Genomic DNA, 26,242 nt, shown 5'->3' with positions numbered 1-26,242 from the left:
CATAGGAAACCCTTGTTTGAATACCTTCACAGCCCCCTCAGCTCAAGCAACTGCATCATATAATCTCATCCTCTCCAGTCTTTGCAGTCACTGAATGGACGTAGGCCAACATAGGCTTGTGAATGCACTAGGGTGATTATTTCCTTGTTCACATATTCGCCACTACATCACCTCAGTGGAGGAACCAATGGAAAAATTTCTAATCAGTACTAGTTACATTTTTTAACTTCATACATGAATGTAAAAATAAAACTTTAATCTAACAAGGACACAAGGATAAATTTATAGGGTTGACACCATAAGATGACCTCCTATCTCAAGCCCGGATTACACACAATGTTCAAGAATATTATTAATTTCCAGTACATACTGTAACTCATAGCAAATGCACATAGATGTTCTGTATTTTTTCTTCTTCTTTTTACAAGTTGCTTTACATTACACCGACACAGGTACTGTAGGTCTCATGGCGACGAAGATATTCTGTGCTGTAGCCCATAATATTCTGGCTCCTTGGCAAATGATGAGCGTAGTGGCCTTCTTTTCGGAGTGCTCAAGGGTATGGTTCCTGGGTGGGCCAGAGAGAGGGTGCGACCGTCTAACCTTCAGGGTGGGGAATGAAAATTTTTGTAAGCAAGTATGTCCTCTTCTTCCTGGTCTTCTTCCAGTTAGCCGGAATCGGCACTTTGTCACCAACCCTATTGGGTGGGATGTATCCACTACCGCATCGTTCTGCGATGGTTTGAATTGTGATATGTTACATGTAATTGAAAATACGTCAGTCCCATGTCGATAGATTTACCGGCACGCAAAGAACTCCTGAGGGAGAAAATTCCTACCCATCGGCATTTCCAAAAACCAGAGAGAGCGAAAGAAAGACAAAGAGAGAGATTTATTAAAGAAATAAATAGTCCATCCTCCAATGAAGGTGGCCATTTAGATCCGAAATACAGTAGGGTTTCAATTTCAATAGAATTTACAGACATCAAAAGTGGACATTATAAATATTTGTTAATGTAGTGAAAAATGAAATGGCGTAGTGCCGGGAGTGTCTGAGGACATGTTGCAGGTCAGGTGCAACTTGCACGTCGTGATGAGAATATAATGTCCACTTTCTGATGCGTATTAAGACGAACACAAACACCGAGTCTTCAATTCATAGGAATTAACTGGTTGCGGTAAAAACGTCTGGCCCAAGGATCATGTAAGAGAAATATCTAGTCCACCCGGGATCCATATCCTCAAGCAATCTGAATAGAAGGCCACTACCAAACAGGATAAGAACAGAGATGTAACTATGCTCACTATAGGTGTGATGGTCCAGAAATAATGTGTCACTGCTCCAATGACACAACTGGAGCAGTGACATGTTGCCAGTCCAGTGACAAACCGGTCCAACCACAGATGGAGCTGAGGAGCATGGCATAGCACGCAGAACGCGGTGACATGCTGCCGGTCCAGTGACAACCGGTACAAGCACAAATGGAGCTGAGAAACATAGCATGGTAGGTTTACGTAGCCAGGGGATGCACAATTTGCTCTGTTCTTCGATGATGTCATGATCAGGCCTGTCTTATCTGATTCGATAATGGCACATCGGTGGTAGGTTGAAAGACTCGAAAATATAATTTTTATCTTCAATTAATAAATCCATGCATAATAATGTTATTTGTTTTACATTCCTATAACTACATTTACGGTTTTCGGAGACGCCGAGGTGCCGGAATTTTGTTCTGCAGAAGTTCTTCACCTTGCCAGTAAATCTACTAATACTAATCTTATTTGCTTTACGTCCCACTAACTACTATTACCGTTTTCAGAGACGCCGATGTGCCGGAATTTAGTCGCTCAGGAGTTCTTTTACGTGCCTATAAATCTACCTACATGAGACTGACGTATTTGAGCACCTTCAAACACCACCGGACTGAGCCAGAATTGAACCTTTCAAGTTGAGGCAGAAGGCCAGCGCTGTACCGACCAAGCTACTCCGCCCAGCACAATTTTATTTCAAGAAGTAAATTACAAATAAGAATTAAGTTACCGTACTTTTTTTTTTTTTTTTGTAACACGTAACGGTTACAAGTAAAATTTGCTATGAATGTAATCGTTACAAGTAATCCGATTACTTTTACCCAATTACTTCTCAACTCGGAAAATGACATTTTGTGTGCAATTCTTCCCTAAGATTCTGACATGCGAATGACCTATAATATTGTTTAGAGATCGCCGATAATCATTTTGAAACATCTGACGTTTTAAAAGGTATTCAGTGTTGCGTTTTTAAAATGTTCATTGATCATATTCGCCAGATTAAATGTAACCATTAATAATTATCACAATAATAAAATATTATTATTGTTATTATTAGGAACGTTTTAGCGTTGAAGTAGATTACTGTGGATTTCTTTCGTTCACGTGAAATAATGAACACCGTACCGGTACCGTCTCCGTCCTGTTCTTGTCACAACCTCCCTAACGGTACGGGACGCCGATGGCTGTATCACTGGACCGTTTGCGGATAGCAGCAACCGCACTTCCCGGTACCGGTACAACAAACTGCGAGTCGCAGCGCAAGATTGTCACAGTTGCAGTGGACCGGTAGCAGCAAACTGCGAGTCGCAGCGCGACACTGTCACAGTAGCAGTGGACCGGTATCAGTTCTCGATATTAGACGAGCCTACGATTCTGTACCTCTGAACATTCTATGGGAAAAAACTTGCATCTCTCAAAATCCCCGTGGGGATTATTACCATCCTACGACACTTGCTTACGTATCGAACACTGTTTCTCAAAACGTCACAACATAGAATACCCCCCCCCCCTCCCACCCACCCACCGCCAGGTGAGTATAGGGCTCCCTCAAAGGGACATACTGAGTGGCATCCTTTTCGCCCTATATATGAGGGATTTTGAGCCTCCGCAGCTCAGACGGCAGCGCTTCGGCCTCTCACCGCTGGATACCGTGGCTGAAATCCCGGTCACTCCATGTGGGATTTGTGCTGGACAAAGCGGAGGCGGGACAGGTTTTTCTCCGGGTACTCCGGTTTTCCCTGTCATCTTTCATTCCAGCAACACTATCCATTCTTATTTCATAGCATTTATCATTCATTAATAAATCACTTCGGGAGTGGCGACCCCATCGTACTAACAGCCTATATCTGCTTCATTCATTACATCCCTGACCCGGTCAATGACTGGAAAACAGGTTGTAGGTATTCATTTACTATAGCCTACGCACGAGAATTTACAAGAATGTAAGCAGCATATCATATCCACTCTTAGAGAGGCAATTACGTGGTTGGATGCTCATGGTCTCCAACTTTCTATTTCTAAATGTCGTGCGATGAATTTTACACATCATCGATCATACGATCGTTCTCCGATTTCCTTTGATGAGTATGAAATCCCAAATGATAACCAATATGAATATTTAGGATTAATTTTAGATCATAAGCTCACATGGCGGAAGCAGTTTCAACACATTCGCTCGAAAAGTGATAATTACATACAAATCCTAAAATCTGTTACTCGCAGACACTGGGGAGCTGACCCGTGTGTTGCGATATCGTTGTACAGGTCCACTATACGAGCGATCTTAGACTATGGTTCCCATATCTATGATATGGCATCGAGTACGAACCTGACACAACTCAATACATGTCAACATAAAGCCTTACGTATATGTATAGGGGCCCTGAAGACTACACCCACAAATGCACTTCTTGTGGAATCTGGAGAACCGCCCCCCTCCCCTTGCATATTCGCCGAAAAATGTTTGCCATGCAATATTTGTTTTTAAAATTCGCCCTTACGAGGCACCCGTTAATTCCGAAGTTACAGCTCCTCTCTGAATACTTTCCAATTCAGCGTCAAGGCTTACGGAGAATAACCTGCTTTATAATATGCATTCGATAACCTAAAGCCGTTCAGAGATGCCTTATTGCATAGCGTATCATTCATTCCCTATACTTTTCCGTACCGTATCCTGTTATTTATTACAAGTCCCATATGATGAGCCCTCTTAGCAGTAGCTACTCTGAGGTAATAAGCGCTCAAGGATGCACTCAGTTGCCAGTTAAAAAGCTGAGACTTTCTTGTCCTCCTACTGGCATCGATATATACACTGATGGAGCTAAATATGCCACTGGAGTTGGAGCCGCATATTTTATACCAGCCATAAATATTAAGGAGCAATATGGTTTACCTAGTGATTGTTCAATCTTTACCCCGGAACTTTTTGCTATCCAACAAGCATTTCTTTTTATTCAACAACACATTTGCAGGCAATACTTTAACCACACAAGTTCAATAAACTTGAGATGGAAAAGAAAAGTGACACTTCTGGGAACAGTATTTTCTAATAACTAGATCCAACTGAAGTATATACTTGCTCAAGAGAATTAATAGAGTGAACTGATGGATTAGCAGTATTGCTGTTTGAGTTGAGTATTATACAGCGCAATACTGTCACTGTAGCAGTGGACCGGTAGCAGCAAACTGCGAGTCGCAGCGCAACACTGTCACAGTAAACGAGCTACTATATATACGGATGCGCTGAGTGTTACACAATCCTTGGCCTCCTCTTCTATATCTGCTAATTGGTATGTATATAATATTAAAAACCTTATTTATATCCTTGACAATTCTGGTATTTACTTAACATTAGTATGGTTGCCTGGACATATGGGCATTTAGGATAATGAACAAGCAGATGTTCTAGCAAAGCAAGCTTCTCGCCTTCCTGTTCCTCTTTCTAATAATGTAGTACCTCCGTCAGATTATATTTCCGTGATTAAAGATATTGCTCGCAATGAGTGGCAGGACAATTGGCAACACACTGCCCAAGTCAAAGGTACTTTTTATTATCAATTACAGTCGGTAATTCCAACGAAACCATGGTATACGAGAGGAACATATTCCCGAAGACATATCACAAATATCATTCGGTTAAGGTTTAATCATGCTCTTACGCCCCAGTACAAATTTCGTTTTCATTTGACTCAGACACCCAGCTGCCCGTGTGGTACTAGTGATGGAGATGCGAATCACCTACTTTTTCAGTGTCCTTTAAATGTGTTTCCACGAGTAAGGCTTCTTAGTAGTCTTGTGCGTCTTAAACATGTCTTACCAACCAGTGTTTCTTGTTTGTTATGTAATCCTTCTGCCGATACAATCTATGTCATAAATAAGTTTCTGGGTGAGTCAAACATTTTGTGTTATAATATCTTATGTGGTTATACTGTTGGATCAATGCTCATATACTCCTGCTTCCATTGGTGTTGTTACTAATATATTTTGAGCAGAGCCATCTACAGTTAAAGCCGGAAGGTACGCTTGGCAACGCTGTATCTATCTGTCAAGCGGAGGCCGAGAGAAAAGGGGGCGTGTCCGACTTTGAATTGACTTCAATGATATTCAGCGCACTTAGACCAACATGATGGTTATAAAAAATATACACACTGTGAAAAATGACACTAAGAAACACACGCATCAAGAAATGCACTCAGTAAAGTTAGAAATACACATTTTACATGCATAAAAACAAAACCCTTTGAAGAACAGTACTCACAAGCTGAATATTTATGGAGTGTTGACAGCTTCCTTTGTTTACTGATTTTATCATCACTGCTGGCATAACTCTTGTTCTTAATCTGCTTTCTATAATTATTCAACATGACGTTGCAAAATGTGGACAATAAACAGTCTATTAGACTATTATTGTCATGCCCACAGTTACCCTGTTCCAACCAGAACTGTTGATTTTCATATCTCCCTAAAGCAGCTCTGGATAGAGGGAAGATAACTTCTTTGTGATTTCCACAATCCAGGTAGTCTTCCTTGTAGTCTTCAGACAGCAACAAGGTAAACATTCCTGTCACTGTTTCAAAGACACAAACAACACAATCCGATGGCACCACTAACCCACCTCTCTGAAGTTCTTCAAAATAGGGGCCATCTGTTTCATTGCACTGCAGGAGACCTAAACATGTGTCACAGTTTATCCTTTTGGATATTGCCCTTACTGCATACCCAGAAAGGTATATTACACCTGACATCTCAAAATGCCCATCAGAAATGTCACATGATAAAAGTGAGTCGAACTTTTTTATCACTGCCATATTTAGCCTAATATCACCTGTCTTGGTGGAATGAGACATTTCTAACTGGCTACAGTCAAACTGCACTTTTCCATACCTAGATGAGTGCAAGCCCAGAACACTCTTAATCCTAATTTTCTTCTCACTTTCTATAACTTGAAGTGCAGTAACATTGTAGTTACATTCACTAAGCTGTCTGTACTGACCAAACCTTCTTACCAGATTGTCACTCTGAAACTTCCCTAACAGTAAATAATTTGGTTTCACAGCTTCAAATGAAAATTGGATAATTTTTAACAGGACAGTTGTGGTATGTACCAAAGCTCTTGAAGTGTCAGTTGTTAAGTGACCATGAACCAAATTTAAGTCCTCCCAACTGCTTACCCACTCACAGAAATGTTGAAGAAATTGAATGTGGTCATCATCTAGTTCAGTAAAAGGCATTTGATTGTGGTCCCTCTTGCAAATTCCTTTAGTTACACTTTTGACGTTTACAATACGTCACCACTTAGTAACAATTTCTAAAAAAATTGCAGTGGCATTAGAATCTAGTTGACTGGTTTTTAAAGCAGCTATGGTGGTGTCATGGAACAGATTATCAACAAGTAACACTTTCTGCCTATCAAGATTTTTGGGATACACCGTTTTATAATTAAGTTTAAAAGCTGTAGCAATCAGGTTGGATGCATGACTGTGTTACACATAAAGGTTCCTTAAATCATTAAAGCATGCCTTACGGATAATCTGATCTACTTCAAAATCAGGGAAAATAAAAGTTTTGTCTCTGTCTTTCTGATTCAGCCAGTTATTCCTGATGTTCTTAAATATATGTACAGGATCAAACATAAGAAATATCTGTAAATTCTTGTGTTGGGGATTTGGTACACAATATGGACTTTCACTTCCTAACAATGAACACATACTGCTAAACATATTCTTATTTATCCTATTGTTGTCGAATTGTTCCCTTAAGAAAACAAGGTTAGATGAGAAGTCTGTGCTTTCATTGCTAACCTCACAAAACAAAACTCTATGAGCTTGTCAAGCATTTTAAGTACATTACTTTGTACACATTCAACACTAACACTACTAGCAGTGGCTCCTGTATAATTTAATAAATATTCATTTAGCTGAGACCACTTGGAGATTTTACCATCAGCTAAACATTTAATTTCTTTGACTGACACCTGATAACTATTAACATATACAGTCACATGCATATCCTGGTGAATTTTTAGTAAATTACTTACATTTGGCAAATCATCCAGATTTAATCTGTATATGCAAAGAAATTCATTACAGATACTGATCTGCCATACTGACATGTCAATTTTGGTATGAAGAAGGGATCTTAAATGATTTAAGTCAGCTATTAAGTCATCTTGAAGCTTTGATTCCTCCAAATCTGCTTTCCTCTTGTTTTCCCTACTCTTAATTTCCAGTCTCCTATCTTCAGGATCTTTTCTTTTTACACTCTTTGATGACAAATATTTGGACCAATTTGGGAAAATAGTTGGACATGCACTAGGAAGAAGTTCATTAGGTTTAGGTGGTTGTACAGTTATATTGCCTTTACTATCACAAAACTTTTCCCCTTTTGAAAAACTATCATCTGTGAAATGTTTTATACACACGACTGAATCCTTCCCAGGTTCCCAATTATCCCGCTTAACTTGACGAATCCATTTTTGTTTTAATTCCTCATCAGAAGGAAACCTAAATGAGGTAACATGACCATCCTTTTTGATGTCATAGTTGCTATGACACATAGGAACACAACATTTTCTGGGCATCTGCAAATACACGAAACGTGTTATTAATAACCCAAATTCGGGCATGCCTTCACGTATTTCGATAATAGGTTCTACGTATGTCACTCAGTCACCTACCTTGTTACATATACTTGAAAATATCCATGAAAAATACAAATAAACACAACACGAAGTTCACTACACATCAACATACACAGATAGCTCCCGCGCTTTCGCCTCCGCCTCCGCTGGACGTTGCCAAACTTACATGACTCCGGCCTGTAAAATATAGACGGCTCTGATTTTGAGTGATCAGCGATATTGAGATGGTGGCCTATAGTGATGTGAATTCTTAGGATACAAAGTGTTTTTATAGATTGGTGTGTTAAATTTTTACAAGTGTTATTAATCAAATATGGGATTTTGGACTGGGCAAAATTACTTAATAAGAGCCCAAAAACACCAAGAAGAAGAAGACCGGTATCAGCTAAACACAGTCACAGCAGTGGACCGGTAGCAGCAAACTGCGAGTCGCAGCGCAATACTGCCACAGTAGCAGTGGACCGGCAGCAGCAAACTGCGAGTCGCAGCGCAACACTGTGGACAGGTAGAGGAGAGACTCCTGGCGCAGGTTGTCACTGCTCCATTTCGAGAATAGGTGACGCGTACCGGTACACCAGTGCCGACACACCTCTAACGTTCACCATTCGCCAAGGAGCCGGACTACTGCGGGCTACGGCACAGAATATCTATGAAGTAATGAGTTACAATATATACTGGAAATTAATATTCTTGAACGTTATGTGTACTTGTATTGTAATTTATTTCATCCAACTGATCATACAGACTCAGTAGCGGCGACTGGGAATTAAAAGTAGGGGGGGGGGGACAAAATTACGGACAACAAAAAGTACCCGGGTTACTGGATATCGCGGGGGGGGGGGTCAGGGCGGGGTATATGTATGTAAACTGGAAGAAAAGCTACAAAGTGGTACATTTCTTATGCTCTCTGGGCAAATTTCCACAGAGAGGTAAAGGTTTTACCTATTTAAGTGCGGTATTAACAGTTTTTGAAATATTCATTCAATACTAGACTACAGAATAAAACTTCCAAAGGAACGATATACATATGTATTACAATTAAATACAAGTACGGCGTGTTTATACAATTAAAAATCATTTAGTATTCGACTACACACAAAGAAACTAACAGACAAGAAAGAGACTGCCTGCCGGGCTGAGTGGTTCAGACGGTTGAGGCGCTGGCCTTCTGACCCCAATTTGGCAGGTTAAATCCTGGCTTAGTCCGGTGGTATTTGAAGGTGCTCAATTACGGTACGTCAGCCTCGTGTCGGTAGATTTACTGGCACGTAAAATAAGTCCTGCGGGACAAAATTCCGGCACCCCGGCGTCTCCGGAAACCGTAAAAGTAATTAGTGGAATGTAAAGCAAATAACATTATTATAATTATACGAGACTGCCAGCCAGATGAATGAGCGCGACAGTCGGTGAATCATACCTCAGTGTCCTATATCTCGGCAAAAAGACATACCCCTACTACCCCTTTTCATAGCACATGCAACGTCTCCACTACTTAACGAGGCGCTATGCAAATCGGTTAGCCGCGACGAACGACATTTTGTACTATTTCCGCTAATAATTAAAGAAAATAAACTAAAGAGCTAGCTGATAAGATAACGGGGCTCGTATAATATTTTTAATAATACCGGTACCAATAATTCCTTAGTTTCAGCCGACTAAAATGTAATAAAAATGTAATGTTTTCTCCACAAAGGGGGGGGGCACTGCACCCCCTCGCCCCCCTTAGTCGCCGCTACTGTGATACAGTGATATGGGACATGTCAATAATCATATTTACAGCAACAAAGGATAAAACAGTAATATACATGCCATGGGAAATAAAGAGAAATATAGGCTACAATATGGTAAAGAAGCACAGATAAAAAAAATAAAAAAGCGATATACCTAAGTTAATTTTCAAGAACCAAGTATTCTTCAATAGAATAAAAACAATGGCTAGAAACAAATTTGAATAATCCTTTCTTAAATTTTGTCGTGATCGATCTTATGGCGTCAATCCTACTTAATATATCCTTGTATCCTCGTCTTTTAGCAAACACATTTAGAAAATTACATCTGTACTGTCAATATTCGGTTAAACAATACACTGTACGTCACAACATACAATTATACACAGTAGCAAATGACACTATATACACACTCAATAGCGGAGTACCCTGAAGTCGATTCTGTCAAGTACAGATATCAACAACACTGACGCGCGCACTATAACATACTCTCTCTTGAATTCCCCGCCTCACTCACTCACTCGAGTCCAATGATCTGACTCCACCTCGAAGCCCAGCAGTCACTCCCAGTCCATCACTTGACTGAGTCCCAAGAACCAAGATCTACGAACTTAGAACTGAGAACTGCCTTCACTCACTGACAGCTCGATATTTATACTACTCGACCAACCATCTAGAATGAACGACTTTTGGAAGTGTTCTTACAACACTCATGGAACACACTCGAAACATCGATCGACCAGCTAGTCGAATGGGTACTCGAACCAAATACAGTAGAGACAATACGCGACACTGAGCGAGATATCGAGGGACAGCTATTGGAGCTCACTCTAGCAGATAGACCTGAACGGTACTGATTCTGTCATAAGAGCACGTGTATTTTTGTGTGAAGTTTTTGGTGTTATTTATGCGTTTTCAGTGAGTTGACATAATTAAATAGTAGCGTGTGTCATTCCTTGATATCTCCTCTCAACATAAGGGGAAAGGTATGTGCTGTGTTTGGCTGCAGTAATTACGAAGTAGAGAAAAATGCGCGGTCGTTCTTCAGGTTCCCTCGTGACAAGAACATGTAAGTCTATTGTGTTTGCATATATATTGTTCCAGTGACAGAGATTTTTATAGTACTTCATAATTTGTCACCAACGAGGTTACCGTCATGCTTCAACCCAGTGATCCTGTACGCTCTGCGGCTTGTATTGCCCTCAGTACCACTTGATCGATTGTAAGGAGAGGATAAATTCCCTGAATTTCTATGCAAACGATGATAACTTTCAAGGGACCTTATAACCATTATTTGTTAAAAGTACACAGTGTGTTTAATAAATCTATAAATAATCTTCTGACCTGCTTGACCCATGTTTTAACGGGCTTAAAATATAATACGCATATTTTATTGTATAGTGCAGCAGTTAACCTTCAATACCGATGTGTTGTTGTAGGTGTGATCTGTGGGTTTGAAATGTCACAGAAGCGATTTGGATAAAGTGTACAAGAAAGAAGGGACGTTACGCTTGTATAAGAATGATAAGATCTGTTCAGATCATTTCCAGGCCAGCGACTTTAAAAATCCTCGACTATACAGCCAAGGGTATGTTACATTTTTACTCTAATTGTACGTAAATATTCCTCAAAGCATCACTATCGACAACATTTTCAAACTTTTCTTTCTTTTATCCCTCTTCTCAGATTAAAGCCGGGATTTTTATAGATTTTCTTTCTGTTAGTAGGCTTCATGTTAAGAGAAAAATTGTCCAGCTATTAAATGTTAATTCATTGCATCATATGTGTAAGGAATGTGCCGATATTTTTATTGACAAATGTCTTAATGTGATGATACAATGTTTTTAAATGAGAAAAAAAGACAAATCCAACCGTAAGATTTCAGGCAGGTATGCTAAAGCTAAAAAAGTAATGCATAAATGAAAGATCAAGCCATTTCACAGCAGTCCATTTCACACCTTGTTTATATGTCTAATTTCAGTCTTTGAATAATAACCTTTTAAATAATTCTTCATTCATTTATCCAGAATTGCTTTAGCAACCTCGAAGTTAATATCTCAATACCACTTTCTTTCTAGACGTAATTTATTTATCCATTTCCGTATATACATTTCCATTGATATTTGAATTTAGCGCGATTTGTTCAGGTCAAGTCACTAGGAGCGTCACCGTCGAATTGTCTCCCATTGTAGCAAGCCGAAATCCGTAAGTGTCGTGTATTGTCTCTACTGTATTTGCTCGAACTTTCCCCGCTATTTAAAAATACACATGGATATATCTACAACATTCGTAATGCCTCTACATGTAACTGGATAATAAAACCTTACTGTAAGTTTCCAGAACCCTTCAGATATACCAAATATAGTACAGTAAGTCTAATATACGAACATTATGGAATGTTCTACAGCTTTCGACTCTATAGATTTCTAGGTTATACAATACGTATTAGAGGTTATACAATTTTATACTACATATTTACAGAGAAACCATATACTAGTCATGATTAACACTTAATAAAATATAATTTAGCATTAAATAAACCATGATTAAAATATATAAAACATAATAATTGAAGGTTTTACACCAGTTACAGCGTCGTACGTACGACAATATGAAATACTGGATCAAATGAAAAATCACACATTTTCTCACTTTTAACGAAGAGTACTACGCTGCCGATATAACTGTTCAAAGTTCCAGAGCTGGAATGACCAAGCCGCAGACAGCCGTGATCCGTGAACACACTTCGTCTTACTTCAGCCGGGTGGGGGTGTCGAACAGTTGAGACTCCCAGGCCAAAAACTATGCCCTTTTACTAATCTGTTTCCTAGGAGTATCCGATGAGTCGAAAAATCTTTCACTACATAGGCAGCGGAAAAATCTATCTGACGTGGAGGCAAATTTTTCCTCCAAGCCAAAGGAGAAACCCCCTCTTCACTGCTAATTTGGAATAAAATGAATGTGGAATTAAATAAATAAAAGTGATGGGGAAGAAGCTTTTCTTGAGAAACGCCTCTTTTCAGGGTTAAATTTTGAATTATTTAGTGAATTGTGATGCTATAATTTGGAATAGGCACCGGGCGAGTTGGCCGTGCGGTTAGGAGCGCGCAGCTGTGAGCTCGCATCCGGGAGATAGTGGGTTCGAATCCCACTGTCGGCAGCCCTGAAGATGGTTTTCCATTTTCATACCAGGAAAATGCCGGGACTGTACCTTAATTAAGGCCATGGCCGCTTCCTTCCTATTTCTAGGCTTTTCCTGTCCCATCGTCGCCATAAGACCTATCCTGTGTCGGTGCGACGTAAAGCAAATATTTTTTTAAAAAGTTGGAATAGGCTTAAATTGTAATTCTAGACCAGGTCATACTACTACTACTACTACTACTAAGTGAGCCTCTGCCTTATGTTTGCACACTGCTCATTCAAAACAGCGCGTCAGAGTAGAGTAGAGATCGAATAGCTGGAATACTATGATGAACCAATCTGTTACGTACCGGCAGTATCAGAAAATGTATGAACCAGAGGAATGACATGCTGAAGAAGAAAGTTTTCTAACTCCCCAGCTATATCCCGCCAATATTCAGTCAGGCTGATATACTCGGTACGTAGCAGTAATCTCACTTATCGGAGATGTCCGGCAGCATAAGAGACAAAGAACATCACAACAAACAATGGTCAATGTATAGTACGCGCACCTTTTCTTGAGCCCTGGTTCCCATTCGTTACTATGGAGATTCGGGCTCAAGAAAAGGTTATAATGTTATTGTTGATCAATGTTTTGCGCTTTCAATATTTAGTTTTCTTCTAACTCTGAAATACCACTCTTATCATAGTCGGTACGGTAAAACTGAATAAAATATAAATGGTCGGAAATTATATTCTCTATAACTTTTGTTATGTCATCATCATCAGGGATAGGCAAGGAAGAGGGAAGGAAGCGGCCGTGGCCTTAAGTTAGGTACCATCCCGGCATTCGCCTGGAGGAGAAGTGGGAAACCACGGAAAACCACTTCGAGGATGGCTGAGGTGGGAATCGAACCCAGCTCTACTCAGTTGACCTCCCGAGGCTGAGTGGACCCCGTTCCAGCCCTCGTACCACTTTTCAAATTTCGTGGCCGAGCCGGGAATGGAACCCGGGCCTCCGGGGGTGGCAGCTAATCACGCTAACCACTACACCACAGAGGCGGACACTTTTGTTATATACCTAGTAATTTTCGATAGCACCAAGACATTGGTAGGTACTTAAAAATTAAATTTTAGGCGCCTCCCCTAAACTACAATTTCATCCAGTCGAATAAAATTGTTTATAACTTAGACTGTAGTTTCTTATTCCTCGACTCTATATAGGTACCGACTTTCATGCAATTCTGTTAACTCATTTTATCGTGGCTCGGCGTTGATATAGACTTGGCAACAAAAATACAAATTCATGAATATCTGTGATATCAAAGCCGGTACGGTAACAATGTATAACATAAATGATCGGAAATTTAATTGTATATAACTTTCGTTATGTCGTATTTATCGATAGTACTACCAATAATAAAAATATTTGAGAATTAGATTTTATTCCTTCCCCTAAACTACCATTTCACTCAGCGTGGGTAAAATGATTTATAGCCTAGATTGTAGCGGCTCATCCCCCGACATCACATACCGATTTTCATTAAATTCTCGTGTACATACATACTGTACATACATACATAGGCCCTACATATTATACAGACAGATAGAAAGACAGACAGACAGACAGACGGACAGAAATTACGGAAAAGTAAAAATTACATTTCCGTGTTGCTATGGACATGACCGATACAGAAATACCATTCTTTTCAAATTCTGAGCAATGTACAGACAAAACTCTTATTTTATAGATGATAAACAGAGTCCAACTTCGAATTCATGGAATAAGAATATAAAATTCACAAGTCCGTATAGTACTAACCTGGTGACTGGGTGAAGTATTACCAGCATATATAAACAAACAAAAGAAGATTGTCCTTGACAGCAACGCACGCTGTCAAATCGAAGTGTTTATGTCAGTCTTTCTCGAAATGTGTGAATTAGCATGTAATGAGTTAGAATTTCGACCGGCATCCTTGTCGTGCATATAAAATGATTCTACATATGAATTTCGTGTTATACGTTTACTGGCCGTGCGTTCATTTCAGAATTTTACGTAATTAAACTATTGTTGGTAATAGCTCACTTGACATTAACCAATAAACTTTTTATATGAATGGATTCAAACATAGAGTGTTCTTGGACTGTTCCTTAGAATACGATTGACTGGAGTTGGTGTAGTATCGTTTCAGTTATTTTGAACTCGACATGAAGAGGTTATAAATATATTTTTCAGTGGCCTATAGTGTTGACCAGCAATTTTAGAATTTTCTGACATTTTTTTAGCATTGGTCTATTGCAACTCGTCTCGAGAATTCTGATTGTCGTTCTTGTAGCTATATTCCTGACTGGCTGGATTAATGAAAGCATTAAGCTTTGGTCATTTTCTCCAGGATTACAGTTAGGCCTAAGGTTTATTGTTACTAGCAGTGATTTCAACAGGATAATGAAGTTTTGACCATAGCAAACTTGTCTGCAAGCCATTTATTTGTCTGACGTACGTACGACGGTGATTCCCTTTGTGACCCAGCTTTAGGTAGGCTATTGACACTACCAAAACAAGGCTCGTGTGCTTGCAACACCCTTTGGAACATAGCCTACTGAAAACCGGACCATGTAAACTCCAGAACTTACAGTCTGCCCCAACAGCATAACAATTATTGTAAGTATGTAGGGCTAATTTTAAATTACCAGTATCAGAAAGAAAGTCAGTTCTGGAACACTGTCATGTTTAAGGTCATAATGTTGACATTAACTGTTTCCTATGTGATACACAAGGCCTGGAGGAACGGGCGATTTTCTGTCAGAGTAGTGGGACACTTGGGGTTTGTAGTCTCGCTGATGGATGTCAGGATTATAGGCTGTTGTAAGTGTATTAGAGCTGTAACGTGATGTAAGATTTGCGCTGCATGTTTGATATGTTTATGGTTTTTGTGGTATCGTTTGGTGTGCTGTAGCTATGTGAATTATAGAGCCCTTATAGATGCATTCTGTTATTGTTGTTCTGTCATTAAGTACAACTTTAATAATTTTTCATCTTATTCCGTTCGTACGGCAGTTTCGATCCATCTATATATTTTATAATATATTCATATAATTTATATTGAGAGAGCAGAGTGGGCTTCGGCTTAACAGCGGTTAGTTTTACTAACCTTGCAGTTCTGCATTCGGGAGGCGGAAGGGCTGGCCCCACCATCTGCTGTCTTGAGAATGGATTTCGGTGGTTTGTCATCTCCTGCACTAAGGCAAATGCCGAGATAGATCTTTTTATAGGCCACAGCCACCACCCCCTCACCTTCTCTGCAACTCAAATCGCAGCTTCGAATCTCTTTTGCCTGAGAGGGGGGCATAACCCTCTAGGAGGCCCACCGTACTCCATCAGTGTGCGGAATGCAAACGTTTAGTACCATAGTAATAATAAATTATGTTGATTTTTTCGTCTACTTTTGTATTAAAACACCAAGACTGCTGTTAGTTTTTTATGGCAACTACAAATATTTTGATGTTACTCTCAGTATTATGATAATTCTTGTAGGGGCAAGTCATGTAATGTACATTTCATGCATGACATGGGAATGTGAGTGAAGTGATAAAAAAACTGTGCATTGTTGTGTTCCAAGATGTATTTCAGACACTTGCAAAGCAAGAAGAAAATGCAACGTTTCATCTGCTTCTTACTGATCCAACCTTACTAGACAAGCGGAAAATTGCCATGTCGAGGCAAGGCATGAAAACTAGGTTCTTTATGGTCACCCACAAGACCACCAAAAATGTAGGCTATAGCAAGCATTTCCTTGAATCTGATTTTAGTGTTAACCCCACAAAGAATAAGTTAGACTTCTTCCAAATAAAATTCCATCTGTGTTTGATGGTTATGCCACTCATAAATAAATATGTGCCAAATTCAGAAGTGATCCTACCCCTAGATTAGATTACTGCAATGTAAAACCGGGAAGAATTCAGTAAAGGCAACTTCACCAACAGGAAAACTCAATCTCCAGTGATAGAGGTAGCAATTCAAGTATACACCCCACCTCCAAAAGCATCCTGAAGAGCTAAGTTAAATACAACAGAAACAGAAGGAACTCTATCTTGTTGAGGAAGCCAATTTGTAGATACAAGAAAATAAGCTTTGACAGAAACTGAAAGAATTAAAATCTGAGGAGGTGAAAACAACACTTTCAAAAGAAAGTCATCATCATCATCATCATCATCATCATCATCATCATCATCATCATCATCATTTCCCTTTATTCAACTGTAGCCGCGTAGGGGCAAATATGGTTCCTCTCCACTTTCTTCGGTCTTTCCACCACTCCTCCAACACTATGTCCCAGTCCAGGTTTCTTTCTATAATACTGCATCTCAATCGTGGTTGTCCACGGCCTCTCCTTCCTTGCATTTGCATTTCCAACACCTCTTTTGTAATTTTTTCGTCACTCATTTGCTTTATGTGCCCAAACCATCTTAGTCGGCTCTTCTCTATTCTATCATTCATTTTTCCTCTCCAATTTCTTCCCGGATTTTCTCATTCCTTATTTTGTCTCTTCTACTCTCTTCTAATACTCCTCAAGAACTTCATTTCGGCTGCCTGTATTTGACTCTCATCCTTCTTTGTCATTGTCCAAGTTTCTGCTGCGTAAGTTGTTATTGGTACGTAATACATCTTGTACATAGTTTCCTTTGCTTCCATGGTCACAAAGCAGACAGAAGAAAGTAAACCAAGTAAATTAAGTTGTAAAATAAGTTAATGCCAGTAATGGTGGTAGAGCAACTAGAAGCATATGGAAAGGAAAAGCATTAAATTTGATGAGACTACTTTGAAAATGTGTGTTGTGACATAGAAAAGCACCTAATGGTTACAATTTAGCCTAATTAGATCAGTGGGTTGCCAAAAAAAAAAAAAAAAAAAAGCCGCTAATGGAGAGACAGGAAAATCAATGCTAGAGCTGGGTTGGTTCTTCAAAATATTATAGATTGACAGGTACAGAATAGGTATTATTTGATTTAAAACAATTCATTTTTGTGTCAATTTTACCCTTTTTAGCATTTTCATAAGTTCATCAGGTGAATATCGATAGATTTGTACTATTTCTGATTTAAAAGCATTGTGTAGGTCAGCCTATAAAAATGACATTTAGCGGTGTATTCTGGAACTCGCCGCAACTCCATCAGCTGGCCAGCACTTTCAGGCCTTGAAATGAAATGGCGTATGGCTTTTAGAGGACATGTTCGGCTCGTCAGGTGCAGGTCTTTTGATTTTATGCCCATAGGCAAACTGCGCATCGTGATGAGGATGAAATGATGATGAAGACGAAACATATACCCAGCCCCCGTGCCAACGAAATTAACCAATAATGGTTAAGATTCCCGACCCGGCCGGGAATCAAACCCGGAACCCCTGTGACCGAAGGCCATCATGTTAACCGTTTAGCCATGGAGCCGGACTTCGGGCCTTGTGTATCACATAGGCAGTGCATTAACTTCAGACAACCTTTAAAATAATAATGTTGCAGTTCAGACAAGCTTCAAAATAATAATGTTTGCAGCTAATTATATTTATAAAATAATTTGAATGTTTACCTATGTACAGTAGTTTTGCTGTTGAAAAGAAATGTCGTATGGCTTTTAGTGCCGGGATATCCCAGGACGGGTTCGGCTCGCCAGGTGCAGGTCTTTCTATTTGACCCCTGTAGGTGACCTGCGCGTCGTGATGAGGATGAAATGATGAAGACAACACATACACCCAGCCCTCGTGCCATTGGAATTAACCAATTAAGGTTAAAATCCCTGACCCGGCCGGGAATCGAACCCGGGACCCTCTGAACCGAAGGCCAGTACGCTGACCGTTCAGCCAACGAGTCGGCTGTTGATATTAGCCTATAATCTTTCCTGATGTGTGTCCAGTGTGGAAAACAACAGAATCAGTAATGGTAGTGGAATTTTACTTTCCAGTGTCAGTAGATATTAATTTCTTGTTATTCTCTCTGAAATAATTGAAATTTCAACATTTATTCACCTTGTGTGCACCTAGGCTCTGTGTGCAGTCTACAGGGTAGCCCAGAAGATCTGCATCATGGGAATAACAACTTATACAATACTTGTTGAGTATGATTACCTCCAATGTCAAAACACAAATGTAGATGTTCCTTCATGTTCTGCAGATTTTTTTAAAAACCATGACTGTCATTAGAGCTTGGTATGGCTACAGTTTACAGTGTGGAGAATAGTGATTAGAAATCATTTGCGTGAGCAAATAGCTGCTGAGTGCTGTTCTCTAATGCCAGTTATGGTTTAAAAAGAAATTTATGGAGCATGAAGGAAGCCTATAGTTGTGTTTTTTACATTGGAGACAATCATAGTGAACAATTATTGCTGTATTTAAGTTATTATTCCTATAAAGTGGGACTTTTGGGCCACCCTGTAGATTCCTGGACTGCAACAACCTGAATACCTAGCTAATGTGATGAGTGGTAAAATAAAATATCTATAGTAGAGTATATACGGTAACTTTCAAGTTTTTCAGTCTATCAAACCCAGGAAAATTTACTAACTTATTAAAACTCAAGTAGCCTACAAACCTGAAAATATGAAACAATTTATCAATAATGGTATGAAATGTTTTGTTTTACAAGAACATCCTCAGATTCTATCAGATCGCTTATATTGCAGGCGTATATATGTAAAACATTGTTTCTATTGCCTAAACTTCTAATTGATTATTAATTAGTGATATTATCAAGTGAAATAGAAAATTCTGTATTCAGCACCTTAATAACTTTGAAAATGTTTTGTGACTTTATCTCTCTGTGGTTCATAAATTGATATCCTCTGTTTGACAGACTGAAAAACTGAAATGTTGTATCAACTAAGTCGACACTGAAAGACACGGCTTCCGTCTTCACATGTTCATTCCCGGCCATTATCTGAACATAATGTTTTCTAGTGTTGTATGTTCTCTGTGGGGTGCACCCTGTCAAACACATAAACCAGTGATGCCTTGGTTTTTGTTTACATACTAGACAGAAAAACAGCCCTACCCTACATCCAACAGTATTCCTTCCACCCCATCAACATCCACGCATACCAACAACCATTTATTTTCTGTGGGTCCTCCCCATCAAGTTACCACAAGCTTTGGAGTACCTCTGGCTCAACCTCGAAGACATTACTAACCTACGGTCATGCAAGTATACTTGTGCCTTGCAATACGTACCCATGGCTAGTAGGCAGTAATGATCGGTCTTTGAATGTTTAAAGCTTAGCGTAGTAATTGCAAAAAAATCATATATATATTCCATTATGGCAAACCACATCACATGTTATAAATCTCATTTTTGGTCCGTATTGAAAATTTACAGTTCAACAACAATAAACACCTTTATTGTTGTTGAACTGTAAAACACCTTTATTGTTGTTGAACTGTAAATTTTCAATACGAAACCACATCACTTACGAGTGTTGTGGTATTAGGTCCAAATAAGAATTTATCATTGGTAAATCTAAGATGCTAAACGCTTGAAATTTTTCTCGCAATATGCCTTAAAGCACTGGTGAAATGTTATGCACCTTAAGTCGGATACGGGGGTGAACGTGTTAACAAAAATATTGTTGAGCCGTCAAAAAATTTATTCTCCATATTTTAACTAGATCTAAAATTAAATCTGAAACTTGGTTATCACTATTGAGAAAGAAAGTATAGAAAAGCAGTCTTGAATGAAACATAGGTCTACATTTAGTGTGTAAATAAAATTCCTTATAGCCTGTTATTTCTTTCAGCATTCAGTCTGCATGCCTCTGTGTATATAACTAGCATAGTGGCCTGTTTTAGGTCTACAGCTTTTAATTTGAAATCATTAAAAACTAAGTTTACCATCACCATCTAGATCGGAGTGCAAAATTTTCAGTTGCCAGGTTGCAAGTTGCAATATTGGCAATTGGCAGTTTGAAACAGTTCACTGAAATATTGGCTCTTTATGAATGATGGTTGTGATATATTATTGGTTTATGTTTCTGCCTGGCTGAGGCGGTAAAGGTGTGATCGGTTCACCTAGATGGACATGGGTTCGGACCTCCGTCAGGAAGTCGTAAAATTTAAGAAACAAGATTTCCACTTCTGGAGGTGCATATGGCCTCAGTCTACACCCAAAAATGAGTACCAGGTTAATTCCTGGGGGCAAAGGAGGCCGGGTGTAGCGCTAACCACTCCAACCCATCAAGTGCCGAGGTTACGGATAGTGGAAGCCTTTACCTTTCAACCCTCCCAAGGGCCTTCATGGCCTGTACGGAGATGACTTGGCTATGTTTCTTATAGAGAGGGTCAGGATAATTTGGGTGTAAGTTAAATTAAAACCCGATCTTCATACACACATTAGTTTAATATAGCCTAATCAAAGATGCGTTAGTGCAATGTTAAACCACTATTATTTATTGGTATTTATTTTACGTGATCACGCCCAACGGACCATGCACCGTTACAAGTCTCCTCCTCCATCATGTTCTTCTATCCATCAATGCCTATCGCCATCCATCTATATCTATTGCTGACTGTTGGGGATCACTTTACCTCTTCCTTCGCCTACCCAGGAATCTCCTTCCTGTGGGGATGAAACCCAGGAGCTTATGTGACCATCTATGGTCTTCCATCCTAGTCACATGTTCAACCCACTGCAGTCATTTGCTTCTGATGGTCCGTGCTATGTTGGCATCTTTGTCTAGTTCCTCTAGCTCACAATTGTGTCTGATCCTCCATTACCCATGTTTGTGTTCACCACCAGACCGAAGATCTATCCCAAAACTTTTCTCTCAAACGTGAGGAGTTTATAAAAGTCCTGCTTTCGGATACTCCACGTCTCACAGCCATATAGCACAACGGACTGGATCAGGGTTTTGTACATCTGAATCTTGAGAGCTATTTCGGGAGACTTCTGGAGTGGACAAGTTGTGTTTAAGCTGTAGAAAGATCAGTTTCCTGCCTGGATCCTGGCCATGGTTTCCGCTTTGCATGACGAGTCCTCCGTGAAAATTATGTATTTGAATTTGTGGACTCTCCTGTAGGACCAATCTCCCACATGCAATGATTTTAGCCATTGAACAACTTGAACTTACACTAGAGTCACAACGAGGTAATCTGTCAGCTTCACGTGAGGAGTCCGAATCTGCTGGCGGCCATCTCCAGTGCTCTGATCATTTGTATTAACTCCTCCTTGGAGCTGGTATTAGAACCATGAGACTACTTGTAATTAGAACCACCATGCAGGGAACAGCAAGGGTCGGTTTTACTTGCATGTAGTACCACTATGTTACGTACACAGTAGGTTTGTGATTAATAGAGACAGTGTGTGAATCAGGGTGAGTTTTACAGTTCCTGTGATTAGTACCACTCTATGAGCGACACCATGGGTCTGCCTTGCCTATGATTAGTACCCACTATGTGAGGAACACCATTGGTTTGCGTTGCCTGTAAAGGGTGCTGCAATGTGAGAAACACCATAGGTCTGTGTTACATGTGTGCATTACCTGTGAATAGTACCATAATGTGTAGAATACCACGAACCTACGCTACTTTTGATTAGTACTGCAACATGACAAATACCATGGTTCTACTTTCCTAGCGATAAGTATCATTATGAGCAGCCGTTGACCTGGATTTTGGACCCCTTTAGACAACAAGCATCCTCGATTCAGGATTGTGCTTTAGATGCAGTCCCTTGGTCAGTTATACTACTGTTTATGATAGTTTCTGGGTCGATTTCATTGATTGTTTTAAATTCATATCCATCCATTCATTCTTCATCATCACATTTTTTATTCTGGTCAGTGGATGATTTTGAACTTTCAAATTAATTATAATTACACTTTGTCACATTTCGTACCATTAGGGGGATAATCTAGATGTTAGGCGCCTTTAAACAACAAGCATCATCATCATCATCACCATCAAGCCGAGAGCCTCACTGTATGAGTTTATTGGCAGCACGTTAATTTCCATATTTTCTTCAAAGTTGTCGTCAGCATCATCTTCATTGCCGCTTTCATCAGAATCTTCATTTTTGTCGTCTTTCCCTTGGATTGACTGAAGAATAATTTTCTTGTCTCCACATTCAGACTCTGTTGGAATATCTGAATCAATGTCGATATAAGTATTCACTTCTACCCTTCATTAATTAACTGTTGTAATGCTTCCATATTGTCAGAAATATCAGATTCTGTTTCGGTATGTCCAACACTAGCAGGAAACCCAGTTTTTAGGAAGCAGTTATGAATTGTTGAAGCTGTAACATTTTTCCATGCATTGGTTATCCATGAAATTGCTTGGAGAACATTCAGTCCCTTTAACAGTGTTTTAAGTGTTACTTCATTCCTGTTCTGATACAGTGTGCTTCATCGCTAACTGTCTGTACATAACCTTGAAGTTCTGGGTCACTCCTTAGTCAAGCTGCTGGGAAACTGATGTTACATTTGGAGGGAAAAAGACGATCTTCACATTTTGCAACTTAATTGTATCTGGATGCGATGCTGCATTATTAAGGAAAAAAATCATTTTATTCTCCTGGCATATCATTTTTCTGTCCAATTGTGCTAGCCACTCTGTCATTATTTCTCTGTTCATCCATGCTTTCCTTTTTGCTTTCCATTCAATATCAATTGAAAATGTCGTATATTCGTATTGAATTCATAGTTTGCGGGTCGCTGAGATGGATAGTGGCACTTTGGATACCATTTAAGTCTAAGTTCAGCCACTATCAGCATGGGGGTGAGAAGGGGTGGAAATGAAAATGTCCAAAATAAACTAGATTATGTATGTTCGTGTTCCTGCATAGCTCTCAACCTAACTTGGTACACACATGACTTACTATCGGGAGCCAAATGCTTTTGGGGGTAAAACACTCCTAACACCCCTATGGTTAGGGGTTGGAAGGGAGTGACAAGTAAAAATTATCTAAAACAATCAATATTGGTATCGAATCCATACTTTTCGGGGTCACTGAGATTAAATATTTTTCATCCTTGAGATGAATTGACACTCTGTATGTCGTTTAAGTCTCAATTCAGCTTCCAATGGCATGCAGGTCAGAAGGCTGAGAAAGGAAATGTCCAAAATGACTTAGGATTGAATTCACAGTTTTTGGATTCGCTAGGCTGAGTGGTGACAGTCCCAATGACAGTTGGAATCATGTACATGATATCTATAGCGCGACATATAAATACATACAGTTATCGTTATTTTTATTATTTGAAATGATGCTACAGAATATTTAAAAAAAACCAAGCGAGTGGCTGCGTGATTTGGGTCATGTAGCTGTCAGGTTGCATTCGGGGGATAGTGGGTTCAAACCCCACTGTCGGCAACCCTGAAGATGGTTTTCCTTGGTTTCCCATTGCTGGGACTGTACTTTAATCAAGGCAATGGCTGCTTCCTTCCCACTCCTATCTGAGTCGGTGCGATATTAAACAAATTGTAAAAAAAAAATTGTAAAATATCAATCATTGTCACAATAAAGACATCTACAAACATTAACTTCATACATAATTAACAGGTAATACAAATCCAAAAAAAGTATCCAGGCAGCGTATGGAGCAATTTTGTGTAAAGTGGCGTTATCTGACTTATCTCTATTGAATGCTGTGGAGCAGCACATGTCCTCTAGTTATATATTAATTAATAATTTGTAAGTATTTATAATTAACTCACAATTGTAATTTTTTGTTTTTACAGTGTTATCACGTATGTCGAGCAATCAACCAGACCTATGTTCCCCTGTCAGGAGTGGAATAAAAGTGCCATCAGGGCATATTCTTGTTCATGAAAAGTGGAGGGGTACTGATCTTGGTGTGCAGATTGTCAGTAAGTAATATATCTATCTGTTATCCACTGCTTCGCTCACATGTATTTCATAATTTGATAAAAATAATCGTTCCTCGGTACTGCACTAAGACATCAACTGATAATCCCTAAAGTATAAAAACTCATCGAAAAATAGTTTCATTTACTCCAGAACTTCTTTGTAAACCACGTTTGTGGTATTGCTTTTTGGGGCTAAGATGACCAGGCTACTGGCAGAGCTAACTGTGGAACATGCAATATAGAACTATATATGTGAGAAACAGTCCTCTCTCAAGTTAAAAACAAAAACATACATATTTCTTTAATTTTAAAGGAAATTCTAAATACCTATTTCTACATCTGTAACATCTTCAGTTTTTGAGATATAAGGATCCTCATAAAAAGAAGTCAACCCCTTTATCAGTCCTTCCCCAGTACTATTGGATTTTCCAGAAACAAAAAAATACATGTTTCTCATTTTTAAAGCAGGTTCCTAATACCAATTTTTATGTCTATAACATATTCAGTTTTTGAGATATAAGTGCCCTCATAAAAATAATTCAACTCCTTTTTCACTTCTTTTCAGCCCTGTAAAGTGGCTTTTCCAAAAACAAAAATATACATGTTCCTGTATTTTTAAAGAACATTCGAAATACCAATTGTTACGTATGTAACGTGTTAAGTTTTTGAGATATACTGTAGATATACTCATTTTACCAATTGGTGGTAAAATGTACCAATTTTCTTGTCTGTAACATCTTCAGTCTTTGAGATATAATTATCCTCATAAAAAGGATTCAACCTCTTTTTCACTTTTTTTTGCTCCCCTTAAGTGGATTTTCTAAAAACAACAAATTATGTGTTTCTTTATTCTTAAAGAACATTCCAAATATCATTATTCACATCTTTAAACTGTTAAATTTTTGAGATATAAATATACTCATTTTAAAAATTCAGCCCCCTTTTCACTCCCTTAGCGACGGAATATCCAAGCATCTCTCCCTTAGTGAGCACCTACACTGTAATATTATAAATGTGTCCTGAAAATTTTATTTCTTTATGACCAGTAGTTTTGGCTTGATGATGATGAATCAGTCAGTCAGTCAGTCAGTCAAGACATATTGTTATTTTATGTACTGTACTAGCAATTACCTGCGGCTTCGCTCACGTAGATTTCGTAATTTGATCAAAGTAATCTACCTTGGCATTGTACCAAGATATTATCTAAAAATTCCTAAAGTATAACAACTCACCCAAAAAAATTGAGTTTCATTTACCCCAGAAATTCTTTGTAAACCTTGTTTGTGGTATTACCTATTGGGGCTAAGACGACCATGTGACAAAGAACTGTACATGTGAGAAACAGTCTTCTCTCAAGTCGAAAAAATAAATACATGTTTCTTTATTTTTAAAGGAGATTCCAAATACCTATTCCCACATCTGTAACATCTTTAGTTTTTTAGATATACTGTACCCATACTGGGTAATTTAGGGCAACTATTTCATAATTTGGTTTCACAAACAGATGTATAAATGGAATAGTTGGATGAGAACCTCCGGAAGTCACTTACCAGGTTTGAAGTCTCGTCCTCCCTACTTTCATTGCATCACCGGCTG

General features: G+C 39.0%; 1 protein-coding gene across 1 annotated transcript in view; it reads left to right on the top strand.

The window, feature by feature from the left end:
- Positions 1–14,688: 14,688 nt before the first annotated feature.
- Positions 14,689–26,242, top strand: part of LOC136866155 (Fanconi anemia core complex-associated protein 24) — a 108,284-nt gene continuing 96,730 nt past the window's right edge. The window contains exons 1-2 of the mRNA XM_067142872.2: positions 14,689–15,460; positions 24,518–24,646. Coding sequence (XP_066998973.2) covers positions 24,529–24,646 — 118 coding nt within the window. The 5' untranslated portion in view covers positions 14,689–15,460; positions 24,518–24,528. The remainder of the gene's footprint in view (positions 15,461–24,517; positions 24,647–26,242) is intronic.

This window comes from Anabrus simplex, chromosome 3 (genome assembly GCF_040414725.1).
Source record: "Anabrus simplex isolate iqAnaSimp1 chromosome 3, ASM4041472v1, whole genome shotgun sequence".
Taxonomy (NCBI): Eukaryota; Metazoa; Arthropoda; class Insecta; order Orthoptera; family Tettigoniidae; genus Anabrus; species Anabrus simplex.
This window is presented reverse-complemented; position numbering and strand designations above follow the sequence as displayed.